At 38.2% G+C, this 26752-nt stretch overlaps 2 protein-coding genes across 2 annotated transcripts; one reads left to right on the top strand and one right to left on the bottom strand.

The window, feature by feature from the left end:
* The first annotated feature begins 88 nt into the window (after positions 1-88).
* Positions 89-14133, top strand: LOC110715373. The gene is made up of 2 exons (XM_021893951.1): positions 89-837; positions 13334-14133. Exons 1-2 carry the CDS (start codon positions 304-306, stop codon positions 13874-13876), a joined length of 1077 nt encoding a protein of 358 aa, XP_021749643.1. The 5' UTR covers positions 89-303; the 3' UTR covers positions 13877-14133.
* A 57-nt stretch (positions 14134-14190) lies between these two features.
* On the bottom strand, positions 14191-20310 carry LOC110715367 (probable leucine-rich repeat receptor-like protein kinase At1g68400). Its single transcript, XM_021893939.1, has 3 exons — positions 18642-20310; positions 15169-15492; positions 14191-14772 (listed from the first exon to the last, which is right to left on the bottom strand). The coding sequence occupies exons 1-3, from the start codon at positions 19984-19986 to the stop codon at positions 14429-14431; spliced, it is 2013 nt and encodes a 670-aa protein (XP_021749631.1). The 5' UTR covers positions 19987-20310; the 3' UTR covers positions 14191-14428.
* Between the last annotated feature and the right edge of the window lie 6442 nt (positions 20311-26752).

Raw genomic sequence — 26752 nt, 5'->3', positions numbered from 1 at the left:
TGAAAAAAGTTAAAGAGGGACTAAAACGACTTTTATACGAAACTTCAGGGACTGTATTTATGCTTTACTCGACCTTTCTTTATGACATATATTTTTATATGTTATCTACCTTTCCCAATTAGCCAAAATTCTTCATCTTTAAACCCTCTTCATACGAATCATACCAGCTTTTCGTTCTAATAATTAAAAACATATGAATGATTAGAAGAAACCTTCTTCTAGTCCCTTCAAAAACCTTCTTATAATCCTGTATATACAAATACAACCCAACTATTTAATTTTCTCTGTTTCATTCATATAATCATGAATGATAAAAATCAGAACACTAGATCATTTATACTAGTAAAACTCATTTATGCTCATCTAAATCACCTCAAATCATGTTGTTTTTCGATCTTATTACTCGCTTTTACCATAACTTTTATACTCACCCTAGCATACTACTCACATAGATTCTCCCTCCATAACATAAACATTATTACTATGCAAACACCACAAAAACTCCATGCTCTGAACACCCCTATATCACCAAGTGCTTCAAAACACTACTCGTACGAGTACAACCACACAATCGAATCATACCCTATTCACGAGTCTACGAGTGATGAGGAGTTGATGAGGAGGGCATCAAAGGTTACACGAATGGAAAATTTTGGGGTGCCTAAGATTGCTTTTATGTTTTTGATCAAAGGATCACTTCCTTTGGCACCTCTTTGGGAAAATTGTTTAAAAGGACATGAAGGATTTTACACAATTTATGTTCATTCTGATCCTTCTTACAAATCTTCAGCTGAATTGTATTCTGGGGTGTTTCGTGGCCGCATGATTCCTAGTAAGGTACGTTTGTTCCATTTGTTGTCCTTTTTTTATGTGTTGGTAATGTTTTTTTTTTTTTTTTTTTTTTTTTAAAAAAAAAAAAAAAAAAAACTTTATTCTTATTGGGTTGATGGATTCGATGATAAGAGTTTGTTTGTATTACTCTGTTTTTTTTTTAGATTTTTAATTTAAATTTAACTCAAAAGTCTCAATTGATCTAAGTTACTATGAAGTATTACCTTGTTTCTACGAGTTATTTACGCTTTTATGATTGATTCGTTTTGAAATGTTCTTTGTACTAGTTTATTTCATTTTGCCTAGCACAACTTACTAGCTTATAGTATTATTACTTCATACTAGTTAATATAATTTTCATCCTTCATTAGTGAAACAATTGAAAATATAGTTTTCATAGAAAATGTTTTCCATTAACACCAACGGCACCCAAACGTGAAAACAAAAAGGCCAGGGATGGAGTTAGCAATTCAGAGTAGTTTTAAATTTGGTCTTTGTCAATTACCTACCTGTACAACTTTTTACAAGTCAATAAGTAAACAAAGACAATATATGCTGTTTCAAAATACGAAGTATATATTCATAATAACCACGTATATTGTCAATAATAGAGGATATTAATATTAATTGATGTAGCTAGTTATTAATTTAGATGGTTTACCACGCAATACACAAGTTAAACATGTACTGTAATAAAAATGAAGGTGCATTCCAATAAGGCAATAATGCGTTGAAAAATGTTGGATGAAAATTGAAAGTCTAACTGGCTAATACAAGAGGGGGGGTGAATTGTATTTGAGGTGAAATCTAAAAACTTTTGCGGAATTTAACTAAATGAAATAATGACGAGAGAAGATATAGGCTTTTCTAAATTTCCACTATGTAATCAAACTCTTTACAAGTGAAGATTCAAACCCGTTAACAAGTTCCACAAACTAGGAACTTGTTCCCAACTCTCACAGAAGCCTTCAGCAACGAAGCTTCCTTGACCTCACTTTACAAACTCACAATCCCAACCCCTAAGTACTTGAATACAATATGTGATTACAAATACCTATTGCACTCAAGAATATAAGAAGGATAATAACTCTCTTTATGTTATTAGAAGGCTACTGGAATTTTTATGCTCAAGAGTTATGTTTTGCTGAGATAGTTTGCATGAGTATTTATAGAGAAGGCTTAGTCATTAACCTCCACCATAATCACGTCCACATGTCAACAACCCACTAACAACTTGTGGAGTTATCTTGACAGATTGTGATCATGAAGAGGTTTCCTAGCCTTATCTAATTAAACCACTATCCTAACAACTTGATAACCATTAGCCGTATAAAAGATTTTCTCACAGAAAAACCACTTGCTAACTTTATCAAATATTTATTTAAAAGATTATCAAAAGTTTGTTTAAAAAGATTTTATTTGAAAAGATAAATTTATTATTTATTAAAACAACTAGATAATTATCTTCGATAATTATCTTTATTAAAACTTTTACAAATTATCTTTTCTTTAAGAAATTATCTTTTAAAACTAACTTTTATTCCAGTAGTCTTTAACATAAGTCATTGAGTTCCTTTCCGACTTTATATTATTGAGTGCTCACAATTAAAACTAGAACGTGAGATTTGCACGAGGCTTTTTAAAGAATGCTACTCCGCATCCAAGTTCCTACTCCGGAACGAACTTTGCTTGAATCCTTTATTCACCAAAGACTCAAAACATTCATTAGTCGAGTTTGTCAATTTGTCCATCAAAACCAAAAGGCTCAACAAATTCCCCCTTTTTGATGATGACAAACATTGACAAACTTAGGTAAATAAAATCATCCAGGCATGCAACAAAAATTTAGAGTAAGGCATGAAAACAAAAAAAAACAATTAAAGAACTTAGAAAAATATTAAAAAGTTTTTTTTTTTTTTTTTTTTTTTTTTTTTTTTTTTTTTAAAAAAAACTGAGCAAAAGAAAAATTAACAAAGACTTTAAAAACTGAACTTAGCAAAAGTTTGTACCTTCGATGTGTGAGTTCCTTGGTAAACACTTTAGCCGCCATGAAGTTTGTCTTTTCCCCCTTTTGGCATTATCAAAAGATTGAAAAAAAACATTTTGCTATACTCCCACTAGACTACGTAGGGAATAGTGAGCTCAAATAATGCAAGGCAAAAATAAGTTAGGTACCAAATTATCAGCAAACACACACAATCATATGAAAAATACGAGCCAAGTTCCGATTTAGGAAATAGAAGAGGAACATAGAGAATGTAGCAAAGGATAAAGGCGTACAAACCAAAGTTCAGAGAGATTAAACAAAACCAAAATAAAATTGTTCAACATATGAAATTAGAATAAGTGCAATCAAGGATTTAAAAGGCTGCATTGGTAGGATCAAGGGTTGGATTTGTGGGATCAATAGAGTCTTCCTCGACTTCCTCAAAGGCTACTCTGTTGATAGTTTCCAAGATCTCCTTGTTGCCTTCACTAAACTTGCCTTCAGCCTGTGCAAGCTTTGCCTCTACGCCTGCAAATCCGGTTGCTTGAGAATCTGCCAGAGCCTGCACCTGGCCTTTAAGAGAAAGCAGTTCCGAGGCCATTTCCTCCAGTTTCTTGCTCACCAGAGTAGTCAACTTCTCCATATCTGCTTTAACCTGTTGAAAATCATAAACAAACACACGAGTTCCAGAGAAAGCAGCAAAGCCAGTAGGCTGAAATGGAGGAGGAGAAGGTGAATGAGGAGGCTGCCTAGTAGATGAGACAGGAATAGAAGAGGGTTCAATGGCAAAGGGGACTTGGGTAGGTTTGAAGGTGGGATCAGATTTGTCTGAGGAGCTGATGGTTTCTACAGTCACAGGGTGTGTAGTAGAAAGGGCAGGCTTGACCACATTCCTCTTACTTCTTCTAAGGCCCCCTGTAAACACAGGAATGACAGGTGGTCCAGCTGTGCTCTCAGAGTCTGTGGTATGTTCCCCTCACTTTGATCAGTTCCCTGCCCCTCATGTGAGTCAGATTTTCGAGCTTCCCCCTCAGAAACTTCCTTATGTTCCCCCTCAGAATCTTCCTGTTTTTCTCCTTGCACATCTCCCTCAAGTATTTTTTCTTTGTTTTTCTCTCCGTTAGAACTTTTTTCTTCTTCCTTATCTCCCTCAGAATCACTGGAGGTGGTAGCACCCTCACTAGCAACCTCACTACCCTGGTCACTGCCCTCCTCATCACTTGCGTCACATTCTTCCTCAGCTTCTTTCCCTTTCCCTTTCTTTTTCTCCCCTCCTTTCCGAGGCACAAAACATACTTTGCCATTTGTAAGCCTAAGACTCAGTCTAAGTAATGATTGTTCAGAGAGGATATTATCGGGTTTGAGATATGTTGGGGATTCACATTCAACATCAATACCAAAAGATTTGACCAACACAGTAAGGAAAGAGCCATATGGAATTGTGGTCTTTTGAGCATAAAAATTCAAGTGTTCAATCATTAGAGCAGGGAAATTAATCTGTATTTTGCATGCAAGACAGAATATGAGGGAGGCATCCAAGAGTGATACGGTACTCCGTTTTTGTAAACGGGGTACTATACCCTTCCAGGTGAAGGTAAACAGTAGCTTATGAAGGGGTGTTAGGGCATGATGGTGAGTAGTTTTCACTTTCGGATTTCCTCCAATAAATTGAAGGATTTTGCATTCATCATTATGGCCAATATTTACAGATTGTTTGTGCTTTAAATAAGAACAATAGCCTTTAACAGGAACTTGAAATAGATTTCCAAGATAATTGGCATCAATCGAAATTGGAATATCATTAACTACGGCCGAGCACACACCATTATCACATTGAAAGGTATTTTTGAACTCATAAATAAGTTTAGGATAAACAGGGTAATGAGAACAATTCTGGAACAAGTGAGTCCATTTTTGATAATCAATTAAAGAAGTAAATTCAGTGAACTTACTCGCCACACACCAATCATAGTTGATGTGATATCCGAGAGTGTAATTCCATGATGGGAATTTGGTGGTTGCGCGCCGTTTCCTGTCGCCGCCCTTCACAACCTTAGCCTTCCTCTTTGGCTGAGCAGATGGATGCACCATCGCAATTGGCACCGGTTGTGGAGACCCCGTGTTTGAGGAGGGTTTGGATGGTGGTGATCGGGTTTTTGGGGTGGTGTTTCGGTTGGTTTTCATGGTGTTGAAGGTAAAATGAAGGGAAGGAGAAGATGAATAGTGTGAATAGGAAGGAGAGAGAGTGAGGCCGGTTATGGGAGTGTATGGGGAATTTAATTGATTTGATAGGTGAAGGTGGAGTGAAAAGAAGAAAAAGAGTTTAATGGGGAGGAGTGAGAAAGAAAAATGACGGTTTAAAAGGTGAGGTAGTGGAGTAGTTTTAGAGGTAGTAGGATTTAATTTGGTGAAATAATTGCACTCATCTAATTCAATGTTGATAAAATAAAATCGTAAGTTAAGGAGTTGATATACATGCTTCTTATCTTACGTAACAAATAAAATCTTTTTGTATTGAGGAATAGAAAAATTCATCATGAAAAAATAAGGAAGGAAAAAGATAAGAATAAAAAAAATAAGATAGGAATAAAAGATAAGAAAGAAAATAACAAGAAGAAAAAAAAAAAAAAAACAGATAAATAAAAAAGAAAAGGATAAATAAGAGCAAATTGATTGTAAATTATGATGATAATTTACGTGATCATGATACAGAGAGTAAAGAATGATGAAAAGGGAACTTAAAAAAAACATGGCTCAATATTTTTAACATATTAAAAGTATGTATACGTGACTTTTCAATACTTCACAAATCTTTCCCCTGGGTAATTTCAGCTGTGTTATGCACACAAGATTGAGCATAGCATCGTTAGTTACATCCGATTTTACCTTAGGGGTTCCAAACAAAAGTCACTTGAGCCGTAGCATCCCCAATTCCACACGCATCTTTTCAAACTTGTCTCTGCTTAAAGGCTTAGTTAATATATCAGCAATTTGTCATTCAGTAGAAATAAAATCTAGCCTAATTAAGCCCTTTTTCAAGAAAGTCATAAACATATCAAAAGTTTCATCTTTACTATGTAAGAATATGACCCATGTAAATCTAGAATAATCATCTACAAGAACTAAGACATATATTTTTCCACTTCTACTTTGAATTCTAACGGGGCCACACAAATCCATATGAATGAGTTCCAATGGTTTTGTGGTGCTTACCATTTTCTTTGATTTAAATGATGATCGAACATGCTTTCCTTTGATGCAAGCTTCACAAATTTTGTCATTTAGGAATTTGATAGAAGGTAATCCGATTACCAAGTCCTTTGACCTTAATTTGTCAAGCAATGAAAGACTAACATGTCCAAAACGTCTATGCCATAGAAGTGGATCATCCTCAATAACACTTAAACAGGATAGATTGTATTTTGGAACTTTGTTAAGATCCACGGTATACGTGTTCCCTTTACGAGTTCCTTCCAAAACGATTTTTCCAGTGTTATTGTTGATGATTTTGCAATTTTCAGAAGAAAAGCTTACAGAGTTTCCTTTATCACAAAGCTGAGATATACTGAGTAGATTATGCTTCAAACCCTCGAAAAAATACATTGTCAATTGCATGGGAACTTGACCTTCCTACTTTGCCAACAGCAACAATGTTGCCTTTCTTATTGTCTCCAAAGGTCACTGTTCCCCCTGTATAGGCCGTCAGTGAGAGAAATCTGGATTCATCTCCTGTCATGTGCTTAGAACAACCGCTATCGAGGTACCACTGGTTGTTCCCCCTCACTGCGACCTGCAAAAGAAATTAAGGGTTAGTAGCAGGAACCCTTTCATTCATGGGTTCCTGTGTTGACACATTTAAATCAGATTTCTTCTGCCAAACATAGTTCACATTCTTATTGTACAGATTTGCTTTCTTAGTACATTCTTCACTGCGATGTTCCTTTTTACCACAAAAAGAACAAACGGTCTCACTAGGTAAGTTCACATATTTCTTTTTCTTTCCAGTGGACTTCTTCTTATGAACATAGCCTAGACCTTCTGTTCTTTTTGTCTGAGCTTCCTTTACCCACTTGGGAACACCCGTGCTTGCTGTATTTTTACTTTTTCTTGCAATTTCTAGGTCCTTTTCTAGTTTCTCATTTTTATCATTGGTTTCCTTTATCTCTTTCTTAACATGCTCTAGTTCATTATTAAACATGATTAAAGGAACTTCAGTAGACCTGCAAGAATCAATGTTAGTACACAACATTTTATATTGAGTCAATTCAATATTCAGCATGATATTCTCACTCTTGACTCTTTCAAGGGATTCTTTTAGCATAATATTTTTATCTAACAATTCAAAGAATCTGCCTTGAACATCATTTCTTAAGCTATTCAGATACTTAACATGATCTCTACAAATTCCAGTTGCCTTTTCGGCTTGCCTTAGTTTTGCACATAATTCTTTATATTCATCTAAGGTTTCTAACAATAAAGAGATTAATTTATCCTTTGAGAGAGATTTCAAATAACTAGGTTGAATGACTACCTCATCATCATGCTTTGCCATTAGACAGAGATTGGCTACTTCATCGTCTGTGTGTTCCTGTTCCTCTTCTTCGGAACTTGATTCTCCCCACGTGGAAATCATTGCTTTCCTGAAATTTGTTTTAGAAAAGTTAGGCTTGGAATTTCTGCTTTGATCAGCTTCTTTTCCCTTGCCTTTCTCAGATTCCCATAATGGACACTCTTTGATGAAGTGGTTGGTGCTTCCACATTTGTGACAAGAAGACTTGGCTTTGGGTTCCTGATTTCTTTTACTGTATCCTTTCTTCTTGTCTAAAAACTTGTTGTTACGGTAGAATTTTTTCAGCCTTCTCACCAACATTGCAGCTTCTTCTTCATCGATGTCAGACTTCTCTTCGGATTCTTCATTAGCTCTTAATGCTAGCCCTTGACTTTTGACAGTCTCCTGAGTCCGATTGTTCGACTGGATCTCGTGAGTAATGAGGGAACCCGCAAGCTGTTCCAGATTGAACTTGGTGAAGTCTTTTGATTCCTGCACCGCTGCAACCTTTGCTCTCCATCTGTCATTGTCTGGAAGACTTCTTAAGACTTTTCTGACCTGCTCATCTATAGGAATTATCTTGCCAAGACACGTTAGTTCGTTAGTAATACCTTTAAATCGAGTAAACATGTCTTTAATGGATTCTTTGTTTCCCATTTCAAAGCGCTCATACTGAGACAAAAGAATGTCTATTTTGGAACGTTTAACATCTGACGTTCCTTCATGTGTAACTTCCAGAAGATCCCAAATTTCCTTTGCGGACTTGCACCCTTTGACACGAGTATGTTCATCGGGTCCAAGTCCCCAAATTAAAAACTTTTTGGCAGTAGCATTCATTTCAAGTTTTTCAAAATCAGTTTTTTCATACTCATCCATAGGTTTAGGGATTACCTCATTATTAGCATTCGTTTTCGTAATTTCGTAATCTCCTACTTGTATAATTCGCCATACCTGATAATTCTCTGCTTGGATAAAGATTTCCATCTTATCCTTCCAATAAGGATAAAATTTGCCGTTGAAGTATGGAGGCCTTTGAATGGATGTACTCCCGAATTCCTTTTCCTCTGTGTAAGCCATTTTCCAGGAACTTACTCAACAGGGTTGCCTGCGTGTTCTGAGTTCCTGCTCTGATACCAACTGAAAGTCTAACTGGCTAATACAAGAGGGGGGGTGAATTGTATTTGAGGTGAAATCTAAAAACTTTTGCGGAATTTAACTAAATGAAATAATGACGAGAGAAGATATAGGCTTTTCTAAATTTCCACTATGTAATCAAACTCTTTACAAGTGAAGATTCAAACCCGTTAACAAGTTCCACAAACTAGGAACTTGTTCCCAACTCTCACAGAAGCCTTCAGCAACGAAGCTTCCTTGACCTCACTTTACAAACTCACAATCCCAACCCCTAAGTACTTGAATACAATATGTGATTACAAATACCTATTGCACTCAAGAATATAAGAAGGATAATAACTCTCTTTATGTTATTAGAAGGCTACTGGAATTTTTATGCTCAAGAGTTATGTTTTGCTGAGATAGTTTGCATGAGTATTTATAGAGAAGGCTTAGTCATTAACCTCCACCATAATCACGTCCACATGTCAACAACCCACTAACAACTTGTGGAGTTATCTTGACAGATTGTGATCATGAAGAGGTTTCCTAGCCTTATCTAATTAAACCACTATCCTAACAACTTGATAACCATTAGCCGTATAAAAGATTTTCTCACAGAAAAACCACTTGCTAACTTTATCAAATATTTATTTAAAAGATTATCAAAAGTTTGTTTAAAAAGATTTTATTTGAAAAGATAAATTTATTATTTATTAAAACAACTAGATAATTATCTTCGATAATTATCTTTATTAAAACTTTTACAAATTATCTTTTCTTTAAGAAATTATCTTTTAAAACTAACTTTTATTCCAGTAGTCTTTAACATAAGTCATTGAGTTCCTTTCCGACTTTATATTATTGAGTGCTCACAATTAAAACTAGAACGTGAGATTTGCACGAGGCTTTTTAAAGAATGCTACTCCGCATCCAAGTTCCTACTCCGGAACGAACTTTGCTTGAATCCTTTATTCACCAAAGACTCAAAACATTCATTAGTCGAGTTTGTCAATTTGTCCATCAAAACCAAAAGGCTCAACAAAAATTGACCAAATATGTTTGGCAATTGGCAGTTTGGCACTCATCGTCAAATCGTCAATACTCCATGACTTTTTCCACCTCTTTTTATGGAGTAATTAGCTTTCCTCAATTAGTTTAATTTAATTATCTTATGAGTCTTATAAGCAAAATTAAACTGAAATTTTAGTTACTTTAAAACGCATTTTGAGTTCCTTTCCTCTTATGTAAATCATTTACTCATTTCAATTGCTCCATATATCTAAAGCTGGCATATGTATCGTGTCATACTTAACTCGTGTTTGTGTTCGAAGATCGATAAGTGAGTTAAGAAACCTCAATACTAACCTCATAAGTTTAATTAAATGTGTTGTGTCGTGCTGACCCGTTTGATCAAACATATTGAAAATCTTTAACATTGACCTACTTTTTAAGCGTTCCATATCATATTGACCCACTTAATTAAATAGATCATAAGCCCTAGACAATAATTCAGTTTTTTCGGGTCATAATATGTCAACTTTTGTCACGTCTAATCTAATAAATTAAATGCTTATTTATTTTCATAATCACATATAAGAATCAAATTTATGGTATATAGGAATTTTTTCCTGGCCTCTAAAGTGGGAAGAAACTCCTAAATAAATAAACACTTTACACCATTTTGATAAGTTACTTAGTTTACACTAATTAGAATTTTTTTTTTTTTTTTTTTTGGAAACAACACTAATTAGAGTAATTAGACTAATGCGAAAATAATCCGTATAGATAAATTTAGCAAAAAAAAAAAAACAAATATAAGATAATCTAATTGAAAAGTCCACACCCAATTTCATTATTAAAATTTGACAAGAACAACCACACACTAATTAAAGCTTTGAATATGGTGGTGTAACAATATTTAAGTAACATCAGCAATAATAACGTCTTGTAAGAATTTTATCCGTATTGGTCACGTAAATGGGAGAACGGGTGTATGTGTCGAGTCAAGAATTTGAAGACAATTCTACCCATCCTTTTTTATTTTTATTGTCCACAAAGTTCAATCCTTCATTTATGCATTGATTATATATTTTAATTTTCTAATTTGGAGACTGCACATATACAGTATATATACGAGTAGCTTTTTTCTATGAAAATTCGTAAACACCAATTGTATGGACTATGGATTGCCAAATTGAGACGCCATAGGAAAGATTAGGAGTTGTTTCTTTAGAATTAGATTCTCTTGCATTTTTCTAGATTAGTAATTTGGAAAAATTTATGGGAATAATCCCACCTTTAGGGCATTCGTTTTTAATAATCCCACCTTTGGATTATTTTTTAATAATCCCACCTTTACCCTCATTCTTTTCTGATGGTCCCGGGTGACCAGTAACCGGTTGAAGAGGTTAAAAAAAATTTAAGTTTATTTTACACGTGTCACCACGTAATTGGTCAAAAAAATAAGTTTTAATTTTAATTTTGTTTTAAGAAATGATAATTAGCAATTAACATTAATTAATTATTTATAATATTTTTCTCATGAAAAAAAAAGCCAAATTAGAAAATAACACCTGCTAAAGACCCCGATTTTGTTTTTAACACCTGTTAAAAAAAAAAGTTTAATTATAACACCTCCAAAAATCCCAAAATTTTGGTTTCACCACCCACTAACAGATTTTTGGATGGAAACCGTTAGTGGGGCCACCATGTACACGTGTCAGTTGTTAATTAGTTTAAAAAAAATTTAAAAAAAAAAAAAAAAAACCTAACCCCCTAACTCAGCCAGCCACCGCACCGGCACCACCTGCGGCCAGCCACAAACGGTGGCCTTCTCCCCTGCCTACCCCATAACCAACCAACCACCAACCACCGACCACCAGCCATCGATTTTCGCCGCCGAACCACCTCTAACACCGGAAATCGGCTCCCCCACCCTTAACCCACCTCGAAAACCGCTATCATCCTTCACAAAGCTGCCAAAGTACGGTTCCCCTCCCCAACGCAACCCCCTTAAATGGACCTCCTCCCTTCCCGCACCGCCGAAACCGGCGCCCCCTCCCTTCCCACACCACTGAAACCGGCTCCCCTTCCTTTCCCTCAACCCAGAAACCGACCTCTTCCCTTCCCACCTTCGAAAACGGTCCCAAGCTCCCGATGACTAAGGTTTCTGGGCTAGGTTGGGGTGGGGGAAGCAAGGGAGGTGTCGGAAATTGGTGATTGGCGCCGGAAATTGGGAATCAGGGTAGGAAATAGGGAAGGGGAAGGGAAGAGGCGACTGGCCGCAGGTGGTGCCGGTGCGGTGGCTGGCTCGATTAGGGGGTTAGGTTTTTTTTTTTTAAAAATTTTTTTTAAAACTAATTAACAACTGACACGTATACATGGTGGCCCCACTAACGGTTTCCATCCAAAAATCTGTTAGTGGGTGGTGAAACCAAAATTTTGGGATTTTTGGAGGTGTTATAATTAAACTTTTTTTTAACAGGTGTTAAAAACAAAATCGGGGTCTTTAGCAGGTGTTATTTTCTAATTAAACCAAAAAAAAACTAAAAATTAAAACCACTACCAGCCACCTCCCCGCCCCATCGTCGTCCCAACCCCTAGCATCGCCGCGCCCTGACCGTCGTCCCAGATCGACTGTTAGCCCCGCTTCGGTCACACCTTTATTCCGGCACCTTCCGTCGCCTTAAACCACCAAATTCATTTCCGAAATTAAGGCATGGGAAGGAGAGGGGGGCCGAAATCGAGGCCTGGGAAGGGCAAAGGGGCCGAAATTGGGGCAAGGGGAAGGGGAGGGGGCCGAAATCGAGGCCTGGGAAGGGCAAAGGGGCCGAAATTGGGGCAAGGGGAAGGGGAGGGGGCCGAAAAAGGGGTAGGGGAAGGGGAGGGAGTCGAAAACGGGGCGGCGGAAGGGGAGGGAGGTCGAGATCGGGGCGCGGCGAACGTTTTTTAGAGGGTGGTTGGTGGTTCAAGGGGTGGGAAAGGCTGTTGGTGGTTCAATGGGAAGGGGGAGGACAGTCGGCGTAGCCCTCCATCGTCGGTGGGCAGGCAGCAGGGAGGGCTGGTGGTAGTGGGCAGCCGTGGAGGGTGGTTGGGCAGGTGGGGTTTTTATTATTTTTTTATTTTATGAAACAAGTAGTTTCTTAATTAATTAAATATAATTTTTTAAGTTTTTCTTTTAATTTTTTTTTATATTTTAGGCCAATTAGATTGCAACATGTGTCATGTAACTTGTTATAACAAGTTACCGGTTGGGACCATTAAAAAAGAATGGGGGTAAAGGTGGGATTATTAAAAAATAATCCAAATGTGGGATTATTAAAAAACAAACGGCCCAAAGATGAGATTATTCCCATAAATTTTTCCTAGTAATTTTAGTTTTAAATTCAGATGAATATATTATACATGGATTTTTTGTTTTGTTATTAAAATGGTCTTTTAATTTTTATTTGTTTAATACCTTATAAATGACAGGTTAAAAAAATAATAATAATAATAATAATTTGAAATTATGAGAAGAAGCACCATTGTTATTTTGTTGCAAACTAAACTGTAAATTACAAAATTTCTTTATGTTTATACTTTTTTTTTTCTTTTAATTTATACTTGTAGTTAAAAAGAAGTTTTTGCAATGTAAGCAAAGTAGCAAACCAACTGTACGCCTCAAATGTATTTTGTATATATTTTGTTTATCAAGAAGCTGAGATAAGGACTTGCTATAATAAGCCCCCAATTGGTATTACTGTATTAATAAGTTATTTTATGTTATAAATAAAAAATTTGTATTAATAAGTTATTATATTGTTATTAATTATTATGATTTGTCCTAAACTCAACTACATTTTACGCAGAAAGTAGAATGGGGAAAGTTCACCATGATTGAGGCAGAATTACGCTTACTAGCAAATGCTCTACAAGATGTTTCAAACCAAAGATTTGTTCTTCTCTCAGAAACTTGCATCCCTCTCTTCAACTTTTCAACTATCTATTCTTACCTTATAAATTCCACTCAAAGTTACGTCCAAGCCTATGACAAAAGTGGTCCAGCAGCAAGGGGCCGGTACAAGCACCGTCTTGGTCCAAACATCACGCTCCATGACTGGCGAAAAGGGTCTCAGTGGTTTGAGATGGACCGCGAGTTAGCCATCAAGGTCATGTCCGATCAACGTTACTTCTTGTCATTCAAGGGAGCATGCCTTAAGTCTGCATGCTATGCTGACGAGCATTACTTGCCTACTTGGATGAACATGAATGCTGGACAAAGAAACTCGAATCGAAGCATAACTTGGGTTAATTGGTCCAAGGGTGGATGTCACCCTGCCAAGTATGACAGAATTCATATTACAGCTGAGTTTTTTGAAGAAGTTAAGGAATTGGAAGACTTGTCATTATAATGGGAAGAAAACCAACATTTGCTTCTTGTTCGCAAGAAAATTCTTGCCTAAAACGTTAAATAGGCTACAAAAGTTGGCACCCATAATTATGGGCTTTTAGACATATATTGTTGCTAGACCTCTTGCTCACAAAATTTTCAAAAAAAAAAAAAAAAAAAAAAAAAAAAAACAAAACAAAATCTTACTAGTTGACAGTTTGTTATTTATATTCATTTCAGAAATATGTTAGGAGTATTTGTTTTTTAGTTATAAGTAAATAAATACTGCGTCCATATTTTTATGTTTGTCTCATTTGATTTTTGTACATTGATGTAGATGCCGGTGACAATATGTTAATACTAGATTCTAGGAGAAAATGTCCACTTTTTTTGCTCCAAGCAAAACATCTACAATACCAATAATATTACTTCTATAGTAAGCTAGAAAGCCTAGAATAAAATGGAGGTGAAACAGGCATATAAGATATAAATGGTTAAACCTAATTTACATCACTCAAGAGTCAAGAGTTATAGTGGCTTAGTAGATTCACAACGTGCAAATTGCTTCGCATCATCACTGGCTAACACACCCTGTATCCTCAGAGATAGAAGGCGAGTCAGAGTCAAAGTTATCGTGTGATGGTGATACTTCAACACCACGTATCTCCTCGATCATTTTGACCACTTGCCCCATTCTAGGCCGGTGGTCGGGGGATGCGGCAGTACAGGCCATGGCAATCTGCAATAAGCCCACCATTTCCTCCTCAATGTCCTTATACCTCATCAACTCCAGATCAAAAACCTCAGCAGTCCATTCTTCCCTTACTACTGACTGCACCCATCTCGGGAGATCTACTACCCCACCAACTCCTACTGTGCCATAAGGTCCACTTCCCTCAACTATTGATGGATACTTTCCTGTAAGCCAAAAAAAATAAAATGTGATTAGTGTAACATAATGCTGTCTAAGGTTAACACTATATCTCAAGAGCTACTTCTTGGTACTTGGCTCATCTAAATGACATGCAGCAACCTGTAGGATACATGCCTACCACGGGTATAGGAAGGCCGATTAAACAGTCAGAGTAACAGCATTTTAGAGAGTGCAGCAATAGGTATGTAATTGCAGATTTGCAGCCATATGTATATGATGTTTGCAAATGAATCATGACTTCATGAGCATCGTTACTTTCTTTCATGTTATCTTTTGTAATTTATGTCATATTTGTCATTTTTTATGGCAAGCAGACATAATCCATAGCTTCACATAAACTACTTGTATATAGATATATTTGTCATTATTTTTCCAAATACCTGTTAGAAGCTCAAGCAGCAAAACTCCAAAAGAGTAGACGTCAGCTTTTTGGTTGAGCCTGCGACCATCAAGTGATTCAGGAGCACGGTAGCCATTTGATCTTGCATTGGTGGTTGAATTTGGGGCAAAGCTTGAGAGACCAAAGTCAGACACACAAGCATCGCCAGTTTTATCAATCAAGATATTAGTCGATTTGATATCACCATGAATGAGCTTGAGGGCTTTGCAAGAGTTATGTATGAATGCAACTCCTCTCGCTGCTCCTGCAGCTATCTTTAATCTTGTTGTCCAGTCTAATGGAGTTCGTCCAGGTCCTCTGTTTCCTGCCACAAAAAAAAAAATGTGGTTTTTACTTCCTGATGAAAAAACCTAACAGTAATAGTAACAAGTATTTTAATTATAAGTTTATAACTACTCGATCAAGAACTTTTACTTAACAAATGCATGTTGTTGAGTTATTGAGAGTAATCATATGTTTAAATTAATCATTAAACAAGTGATTCAAATTTCCATGCCTCCAAACTTCAAGACTATCAAATCCAATATAAATAATACTAGAAACTAGTCATTTTATAGATCAAAATTTCACACAGGCATATATGTAGATGGTCACATGATACAAAGACAAACAGTTTAGCAGATCAAGATCATATGCCTCGAGCTGGAAAAGACATCAAATTATGGAATGGGAACAAACACTAAAATCAAATTGGAGTGCCCGTTTAATTATTTGCGAATAGTTTAAGAATAATTTGCTCCGATCTTATCACGAAATATAAAATAGTGTAGACTCTAAACAGCAAATTTTTGCTAGCAAAAAGGAGGCGAAATTACACTGACTACCCTTTACTTTTTCAAAACAAAGCAGATAAAGTAAGGGTAATAGTGAAAATTGCCCCCTTTTTGCTAGCAAATTTTATGTTGCCTTATACTCCAAAATATATTGATATACCAATGCCCTTCAGGCCTTCATTATGTAAGAGATTTCTAACTGTTGCATACTTGCATGCGGTCAATGATATTATAATTCTATTTTTTAAAAAAGATATTCTTTCAAATACCCATATCGAATCCTTGACATCGAACATGGGTAAAATACTTGGACACTCTATTTTAGACCAAAATCATGAGACTTTATCACAAAATAACCGAGTTGGATAGTTAGACAAGTAACCGTATTTGAAGTCAAAATCCGAATCCGAGTGACATAGCATTTATCTAATTCTCCCCCAAAGAATATGAAGAATGTAAGAAAACAAAGTGGCCTTGAACTGTGAAAACCACCATCAAGAGAGGGGCCCACAATAGGAATTTGGTAGAGTTATTGGCCGGGTGTGCTTGAACTGTGAACTTGTGAGTTGTAAGTGGAGCACATAATTAGTTTTAGAGATATTAGCAGATTTTCTGGGGTGAGGTTCTTTTGAGTATAATATAACATAGAATTAAGCCATGAAAAGAACAAAAAGGCAAAATAATTAGGCACTTTATGAAGAAATGAAGATAAACGCTCTCATATAATTCTGATTTTGAGGGTTTAAAAGGTTTTGATGTGAACACGGTCGTGTGAATATCACATAAACGCTCCCACATCATTATCTTAGTATCTTCCCCTTTCCCCAAAATGGAGCAATGATGTTTATGTGAGGGGTAGAATTCATTTTCACTTTGTACAAAAAAAACAGTTTCTCACGTTAAAAGGAGAACTACTACAACAGTACAATAACAGAATTGTTTTTCTTTCTTGGCCCACATACACTCCTTTCTTTAATCCCCATCTCCCCATATAAGGTACTCAATAATGATTATTTTATTAGCTAGATAAACCTGATAAAACCGACTCATATGAATATCCAATATAAAACACATTCACCCGCATGAATTGACTTTAATAAACCCGAAGCTAATCAAAGTCGAATTATATCACTAATCGCCCAATAGTGATCCAAACAAAATTATTTGTTTGCCAATGTACGTCAAATTTGAAAAGGGTACAAGTGCGTAGGAGTTCATCAAATAACACCCTTAACTATCCAAAACATGCTCCTTTATGTCAAGGTATCCCAGAACATCTTCAAAAGCTCAAACAAAAAGTACCAGGATGTCCTTGATATTGAACTATAAGTTTTTTATTTGTAACAATTTGACTCTACATGTGTCTAATACAGAACTTTGACAATTAATTAATGATAAGTAAAACTTATAAGGATTTGATATTTTTAAAAAAAAAAAAAAATACAACTAGGCTATTTCACATAATTATACTTGTTCTTATTATGACATAAATATTATGATCAAAATTAGTACTCAATGTATAAATACAACTAAAGTCAAACAGTGGCAAAAAAATTATTAGACCAAACCACCCCTGTATCATGTTTATGATTTAATAAGAATATTAAAAAATTGAGAAGGAATTCAATATCAGTATAAACAATAAAACATACATGTGTCTACTTTGGACCTTATGTGTCTAGGAATCCAATAAAATTATACATACACACCAATGGAATTGACCTCCAAATTGTTTTTTTTCCTATAGAGTACAATAAACTTGACCCTGCTGAATATCTTATATTATTAGCTACATTACAAAAAGTATATTATACATTCATACTTTAAACCAAAAATACAAGGCCTTTAACTTGGTATAGAATTTTAGAATAAAGTTGAACATTAACACACATCACATGCATATTCTGCCATGACGCTACTTCCAAGCTGGCCAATAAATGGCCCCTCATAATCTCTTAATTAACTCAATATTAATTATTAGCGGTTATGCTAATAAATTATCTTGTACAATTACCACCTACTTGCTTCCATTTAAGGGTGCAATATTTCATCTTACACTCTAATACCTTCATCTTCTAATATTGCCAAAATTAATTTCTAGATTTGCCTGATTAGTACAGCACACATATCCCATTTTATATGTACTACCTCATTCTTTATGCTATTCTCTAGCTTATCATTAATCTCACTAGTGAAGTATACGTTAGAACCTATTGCTACTACATTTAATAATTCAACTAACTAAAACTCTCCAATAACAAACAAACAAACAAAACAAATGGGAGCAAAGTAACCTATTGACCAACTTTTGTTAACCCCGCGACCTGCGTTTTAACAATTGGCTACCTATGAAAGTCGGGCCAAAATCTACTAATTTCGAATACAACTTAGTTTCAGGCAAAGAAACATATTAACCGATTTATCTCATGACTTTAGCCCCATGTTTCAATAATCGTCTAAGACCACATACAAAAGTCGGATCAAATTCGAGTCATCTAATTTCGGGTACAACTTAGTTCTAGGACAAGTCATTCGAGTCGATTCCTAAACATACAAGTATCTAATTTATGTAATTCAAGTATGTGACACAAATCAACAAAAATTACTTCAAACAACTAGAATGCTGTTAATTAAAACAAAAAAATAATCAAAATAAGGAGAAAAGAGAGAAAATAATTACCATGAAGAAGCCAGAACAAGCTGCCATTAGGCAAGTAATCAAACACCAACAACTTCTCATCCCTAGCAAAATAATAAGCCTTCAAACTAACCAAATTTGGATGCCTCAACCTCCCTAAAACCTCCATTTGTTGCTCAAACTCCTTCTTCCCACCAACTTGAGCCTCTTTCAACCTCTTTACCGCCACCACACTGCCGTCGTCCAACACCGCCTTATACGCCGTCCCAAACACCCCTTTCCCCAACATCTCCGCCGATGCTCGTAACAAGTCTTCCAACTCAAAACTCTTTCCTCCTTCGAAGAACACCATTCGACCCGGTCGGTCCAACCCGGCAAGTCCACTCGGGTATGGACTCGCCGAGTACACAATTTTCTCCCCTCCCGAAACTACCCCTGAATTCTTGTTCTTATTACTCCTCCAGAAGTAACAGTACAGGAGTAAACTTATTGCTGCTAATACCAAAATATCTCCGACAATTATCGCAATAATAGCCCATAAACTCAATCTCCCGTGATTATGACCCGGATTTTTCACCGGGTAATCTCTCGACGGCATGGAGGATACCGGAGAGGATGAGACGACGGCGGTGGTGGGTCCCACCGGTGGTGGAACGGCGTCGTTTCCGGGTTTTGTTGGGTCGTTGGAAACCTCCTTGCATCTTAACAATGGCAGTCCGCAAAGAGCTTTGTTGCCGGAAAACGCAGAATCTGGGAAAGTAGAGAGAGATTTGGGTATTTGACCACCTAATTTGTTTCCAGAAACGTTGAAATCCTGAATGTAGGGGAGATTCAACCCGATAATTCCGCCGGAAAACGCATTCTCCTCTAACCGAAGGGTCAAAAGATGAGTCAAACGATTGACATTTTGCGGGATTACACCGGAGAAGGTGTTATGGGAAAGATCAAGGCGGTAGAGGCGGAAGATCGAGGTGACGGAAACAGGGAAGTCGCCGGAAAAGTAGTTGTAGGACAGAAATAAGAGTTTGAGGTTGGAGAGAGGGGAGAAATCCGGTGGGAGTGAGCCGGAGAAGTGGTTGTGCTTGAGGGAAAGGACACGAAGATGTGAGAGTGAGAGTAAGGAGGTTGGGAAGGTGCCATTGAGGTTGAGGTCTTCGAGGACGAGCTTAGAGACGCGGTTTTGGAGGCAAGAGACGCCGTGCCATGAGCACGGGGTGGCCGTGGTGTTCCAGGAGAGGGAGTTGGAGAGGTCGGCGGAGGATTTGAAGGAGAGTAAGGGTTGTGTGTCGGGGTGGTTGAAGGCGGTGGTGTGGTTGTGGAGGGTGGTGAAGAGGAGGAGAAGGAGGGTGGAGTGGAAGAGATGATGGAAGGGAGGGTTGTTCGCCATTAATGGTGGTGAGAAGCTGAGTGAGAAGAAGTGAACAAGTGTGGGAGTGTCAGAGAGTGAGAATAAGGAGTGACCGAGTGAGTGTAGCTGTGTAGTGACTAGTGAGGGGGTTGTTGAGGTGGAGTGAAGAGAAACGGTTGGAGAATGAGGGTGTGGAGTAAATGACAAAAATATTGTGCAACGGTTAAAAAAAAAAAGTAACTGTTGTGGAGTATGGTAAAAAAAAATTTATGATTATTTGTACTTTCTCCGTTATTGAATAATTGATACAGTTAAATACACTAATGTATATAATTCTTCCGTTTTGACTTTTACACTATTCTCCACTCCTCCTTTGACGGTCTTTTGTGAATAATATTTAAGGAAAAACATATTCATGTGGGTAGGAGAGACATAGAGAGAAAGAAATGTAAAAAATGAAAAGTGTTGCAACTAATTAACAATTTCCAAAATAGGAAAGTGTAGCAACTAAAAATAAACGGAGGAAGTATTATGATAATATTTGTTGAAACAAATTTAAAAAAATCCCACATGAACATGTTTTTCCTTAAATATTTCTCCAAGAAAGAATTATATACATTAGTGTATTTAACTGTATCAATTATGAGGATGAAATTAATCAACAACCCTTAGTGCAAGTAGTAACGTTGCCCACCTTAATACAAGTTGCTCCTGTTGGCACCACTTTTACTAAGGTAGATAAGTTGGTTCTCTATTAAGCCGAAAAAGAAAAGAAAATTGGTTTTACTTTTAGACTGTTAATGCTAGGGGTGAGCAAATCGGGTACCCGGTCAAAATTTTAGGATCTAGACCCGGAATTGGTTGGGACCGGGTCCTAAAATTTGGAACCGGAATTGGAACCGGTAAAACCGGGTCCTAAAATTTAGGAATTGGAATTGGTTCCACCGGGTACCGGTTCCGATTCCGGGTACCCACTTATATATATAAGTGTTGAAATATAATACAAATCATAATATTTTTTTTGGTTTATTTTTACTTTTAGCACTTAATACTTATATTTTTATATACATTAAGCTATTTTAATTATATTAAATATTAATATTTTTTTATTTATTTTACTAATTAGTTACGTTCAGTATATTTTTGTTTTTTTTTTAATATATTTTGTACAATATATGTTGGGTAACCGGTATAATAGAGCGGAGAGAAAAATCTAGAAGTTTTAGGGTTTTATTTGATAATGGGTTTAGAGTTTTATAAGCAATTGGACTTAGAAATTAAAATGGGCTGTAGATAACTCTTTAGTTTCTTAAAAACACAAACAATCCACATACTATATCATATACAACCGGGTACCCAGTGGGTACCGGGTCCAAAATTTTAGGATTTGGAACCGGAACCGGTTACAACCGGGTCCGAAATTTTGGACCCGGTCCCGGAACCGGTGAGACCAATTCTGGGTCCGGACCCAGCGGGTCCTAACCGGTTCCGGATCCGATACCGGTGCCCTGGTTCTTTGCTCACCCCTAGTTAATGCATTTTCAAAGTTTTTTTATATGCTTTTCAGATTGTTCAAAAAGGTGTTTCACAGGCAAAATTTCAAGGAATTAATGTGAGCTCTCATTTGGTCCCGGTGTTGAAGAAAATATGGGATAAACATGGGAACATAATGCAAGGACATGTAGTGCAAACTAATGGGCAGCTAACATGGGCTTTGAAGTCACTAGCCAATATGATCATTCTTCTTCAAAGCGATTTAGGAATGTCCTTAGACGGTTTCCAAGCTGCATACTTAAATTCAACCATGTATTATCTTCAGGGTTTACGCTTTAGATTGGATTGGCTAATTCCTTTCATACAAAAGGCCATGGCAATACACAATGAGCAGCAGCAAGTGCATTATATGCAGGGACTTGAGATGTTGAAACCCAATTTTCTTGCACGGTTGCGTGATCTGGATTGGAGATTGGCTCAACAAAGAAACCTTCTGGCCTAAATTATATTCCCAAGTATAACTGGTTATATGATGGGACATATCTAACTTAAACAAGGCGAACCACAAGACTAGGGCGAGGAAGTTCATTCCCCAAAATTATATTCCCAAGTATAACTGGTTATATGATGGGACATATCTGGCCGCCTGTGGCCTTAGTGAAGAAATGCTGAGAGGTAGCTGACCGTCTGTTCAAGTGTCTTGTAAACTTGATTATTTTTGCGTCAAACTAACTCCCTAATTTATCTTTTGCAAACAAAGCTATGGAAAAACTCTTGGCCTCAAAGAAACCTGCTGTCCAATTCCGCTCGGCCATCTTGAGCAAGCGATCAACTGAAGAGTCGCCTGCTGTGCAGGCGCCCAAGGTGAACTTTCAACTTGATCAAATCTCATTTAGCTTTTCTACCGCCTGCTTTCTTTTGCTTATTGTGGTTATTTTGCAGGGCAACTTAGCAAAGCCTTCCTCCTCCTCCCAGCCGGATCCTAAAATTAGGAAACAGACGGCTGGTGACATAACAACCCCTGGGAGAGCTAGGAAACATCACTACAAGAAATAGGCTGATTTCCAACGGACTATTTCCGACGGACACTAAATTCCGTCGGAAACGTCAAAAGTTCCGATGGATTTTATTCCGCCGGAAATTTCCGACGGAATTTCCGACGGATTTAAAATCCGTTGGAATATAAGGATTTCCGACGGAATAATTACTTTTCCGGCGAAATTACAATCCGTCAGAAGTTTTCGACGGAATATTCCCTCGGAAAATTACGTTTCCGGCGGAATTAAAATCCACCGGAAATTTCCGACGGAATATTCTGTCGGAATAATAATATTTTCGACGGAATTAAAACCCGTCGGAATATTCTGTCGGAATAAAAGTAATTATTTATAAAAAAAAAACCCTAAGACTAACCCAGTTTCCCCCCTTATTATTACCCCTCTTTCTCCGCCTCTTTCCCCTCTCTTTCTCTCTCTTCTTCTCTTCTCCTTCCCCTAAGTTTTTCTCTGAATCTCTTCTCTTTCTCTCTCCTCTCCTTCTTTCCTCTTTCTCGCCTCCTTCTTCTCTGACTTCTTTCCCCTCCTTCTCACACAACGTCGAACAACATCTAGGTGATTTCTTTCCCCTCCTTCTCGCCGCAACCAACACCACCGTACCACCACTATGCGCAACGTCTTGGTGGTTTTTTAGGCCAAATTCGACCATTAAAAGCCTAGATCTAGACTTTTCATGGCCGAATTTGGCCTTGTTAAACTATTTTCGTGGTGAAATTCGAGCCCATTTCAATTAATAAGTTATGTTTTATTATTTAATTTTTCGATTTTCAATTTTTTTTCTTTGTTTTTTTTTAAATTTTTGGGTGTAAAGTGGTTGTGTGTGCGTGTGTGATGTGTGGGTTGGTGGCGGGTGGCGATTTTTGGAGGTGGTGGGTTTTTTTGGTGGTTTCGTGGGTTTGATAGCGTGGGTTTGAGTGGTAGATCTGGGTGGTTTCGGGTTTTTTTGGGTGGTAGCGGGTTTTTTGGGGTAGTTTCGGGTTTGGGTGGTGGTTGTGGGGTGGTGTGGGTTGGTGGTACGGGTTAGGAGGACTGGTGGGTTAAGGTGGGTGGTGTGGGTTGGTGGTACGGTTTAGGGGCAGGGGGGTGGGGGGGCAGTGGTGGTGTGGAGAGTCAGGGGGGTAAGGGGGCAGTGGTGGTGTGGAGAGTCAGGGGGGTAGGGGGGTAGTGGCGGTGTGGAGAGTCAGGGGGGTAAGGGGGCAGGGGGTGGGGTGGGTTGGTGGTGGTGTGGGTGGGAAGGGGGGTGGCGCTGGGTGTGGGAATGGGTGGGGGTGGTCTGGGCAGGGTGGGGTGGGGGGCTGGTTTTTTTTATATTTTTTTAATGACTTTTCCGACGGAATTTTCTGTCGGAGGATTCCTCTTCCGACGGAAAAATCCGTCGGAATATACCTCTTCCGACGGAATATTCCGTCGGAAACCAATCCACCTCCGACGGAAATTTCCGTCAGAAAATTGCGACGGAATTTCAATTAAAGTAAAAAATAGCGCGGACATAATTAGATCCGTCGGAATCACCTCTACCGACGGAATTTCCGCTAGAAAAGGTCAAATTTCCGACAAAGGGTGCTGCGACAGACCTATTCCGACGGAATTTCATCGGAAGAGGTGATTCCGACGAATTTTGCTATGTTTCCGACGGAAAAATTCCGTCGGAATCCAGCTGTTTTCTTGTAGTGCATGTGGCCTCAAGGCCAGGGAGCAACTAACCTCCTAAATCTCTAGTCGTCCTTGTGGCAGTCGGACTGAGAAGGAGAAGGAGAAGCAGGCGGCTGCTGAAGGTATCAAAGACTTGCTTTCTTTCCCTTACCCTTTGAGGGTCAAATTCAATCAGCAGTCGTCCAGCACTTCTGAAAGCAGTCGGTCTATTGGCCGAATTTACACCAAGTACTTACAGGGAATTGATTGTGCAGATGTCTCTCAAAGGCCGGACCTTGTCCACTTGGCCAAGTCCATGCTGAAAGCCGTCTCCCTTGAGGACAGGGTGGTGGTCAGAGGAGTCGGCACCCTCAACCTGGATGCCATCCTCGCTCTTCTCGCTGAGGTATACTTGTAAAAAAATTTCGTTTCTCGTTTATATAACTTGTGAGCAGCCTATAACTGACGTCTGTTTTTGGCCGGGTGCAGCCTATGCTGCGAGTACACGTTCTTCGCAGGCCCATAAGCGAGAAGACCAAAGAGGTAAAGGATGTGAAGGCTCGGGCCGCCTCTGTTTCTGACAAAGCTATGTTCCAAATTGCCCAAAATGAACTTCTGACTAATGACATACTGTACTATGAGGCGGTTGCCAACTTGCAGGTCAAAACGGATTAGAGGCAGCCAAGAAGAGGATCTCGGAGCTGGAGTCGTCCATTAAGGACCTCAAGGCTGAGCTCGGGCCTCTTAAGGAGGCGGACAAAGAAGCAGTCGGCCTCCGCAATAGGGTGGACAAGCTTAAATTCCGCTTGCGGAACCAGGAGACCCAGCTTGCCAAGAAATACCTCTCAAGGGCTAATGAAGAGAAGAAGACCCTAGTCAAGGACATAATGGACGACTGCAGCGCCATCATGAAAGGGACATGGGGGGTTCTCTTCCCAGAGACCAGCTATGAGAACTGGGAGAATCAGTTTGCCGCCTCCACCAAGGAATACAATGATCAAATCCTGAACCAAGCCCAAGAGGGCGAGGAAGAGGAGGAGGAGGAGGTGTCTGATTCTACTTCATGATTCTACTTCAGGGGAGTCGGACCAGGAAGAGGAGAAGGAGGGGGAGGTTGATGAAAAAGAACAGCGGCCGACTAGGACCAGAAAGATGCGGCTGCTGATGTACCCCCTCCGGCTGCTTAAGCTTTCCCTTTGTTATATCAACTTTTCTTCGGCCTGCGTGCCGTTTGTGTTGTATCATTACCCGACCAAGGGGTCAGAGTTTATTAAAAATTTTAACTTTTTGTCGGTCTCATGGCCGACTGTTTATATGAAACATCCGGCAGTTTTGTCGGATTTTCCAATTTTCACTTTGCTTTTGAATTAATGCATTTCATAATTTTGCCAAGTATAGCTTGCCTTTTTGCCATGAATGTTGTGAATATTTTTCAAAATGTCGATTGTTTTGGTATATCGACTGTACTTGCCCCTGGCCGGCTGTGCGCCTGGTTTTCTAAGGCTGATGGATTGACTTAGAAATCTTTGATACTTTAAAGAGTATGACTGATTTCTAGGTCAATCAATCACTATGGTGATTGCCCTAAACCAGGCGGACAGACGACCATTGGATAGATGGTCATACACTCTGCATGATCCGGCTCTCGGCCTCAATATAGTTCTTTAGACGAACCACGCTTTGCCACTAAGTTTGTTTGCCTTAAATGTCCATTTGTTTGGTACCTGTACAGAACAGGCGCCAAACTGGATGCGTAATCGAAGTGGCAACCGCATGTTGGGTTACAAGCGGTAGCTTCAACAGTTTTGATAACCTTAATAGGAATAGTGGGTGAATGCCGACTGTTTATCAAAAGGACAGACGGCTTCATTCGTACCGTTTAGGTTCCGTAGGTTGGTTGAGTGACTATGAGTTAACCTTTAGGGTTAATCAGTCTCCGTCACTTGAACTTGAGTGAATGGAAGAAACAGTCGGCCGTGAGCGCATGTTGTTTCTCCATTTGCTAAGTTAGACTTAGCTTATTACCCAAACAGCTGCCAAGTTTAGAACTCAGCTTATGCCGACTGTATTGTCCCAAGCAATAGCAGGTGGTTTCTGACTTAAATCTTAACTGTCTACCGCTTGTTTGAAGTAAACGGTACGTTTATCTTCATCTCAGGTCAAACGACTGCGAGGTTGTCTTAGAGACATTCGGTAGGGCCATTTGTTTAAAGTTTATAGAGCAATGTGCCACCCAAATGGGAGATGCTCTCTTTGACGAATTCACCTGGATGGATGTCGCCGGACGCCTGCTCAAATTTGGGATAGACGTATTAGTTTAATTATATTAGGATCCTTCGGCCATGGGCCTCAAGTTGATCATCCGGCCATTAACCTCATTAGGTTGTTCAGAAAAGAACATAGTTGCTAAGTTGTCTAGACTTAGCATTTTTACTCATGTTAGAGTAGGTGATTAAAAGAAATAAGGCCGACTGTGTATTGCACAGGCGGTTTTCCCCACTGGAGACTTACAAAATACTGAAATAAATTGCAAATTTTATTGATATGCTTTCATGTACAAATAATTTACAAATCTCAAAAGTATTACTTTTTCAAGTTCTCTACGTTCCAAGTTCTGGCTAGCT

The sequence above is a fragment of the Chenopodium quinoa genome, unplaced genomic scaffold, assembly GCF_001683475.1.
Source record: "Chenopodium quinoa cultivar QQ74 unplaced genomic scaffold, ASM168347v1, whole genome shotgun sequence".
Classification (NCBI taxonomy): Eukaryota; Viridiplantae; Streptophyta; class Magnoliopsida; order Caryophyllales; family Amaranthaceae; genus Chenopodium; species Chenopodium quinoa.
Note: the sequence above shows the minus strand (reverse complement) of the source record. Positions and strands in the feature narration are given on the sequence as shown.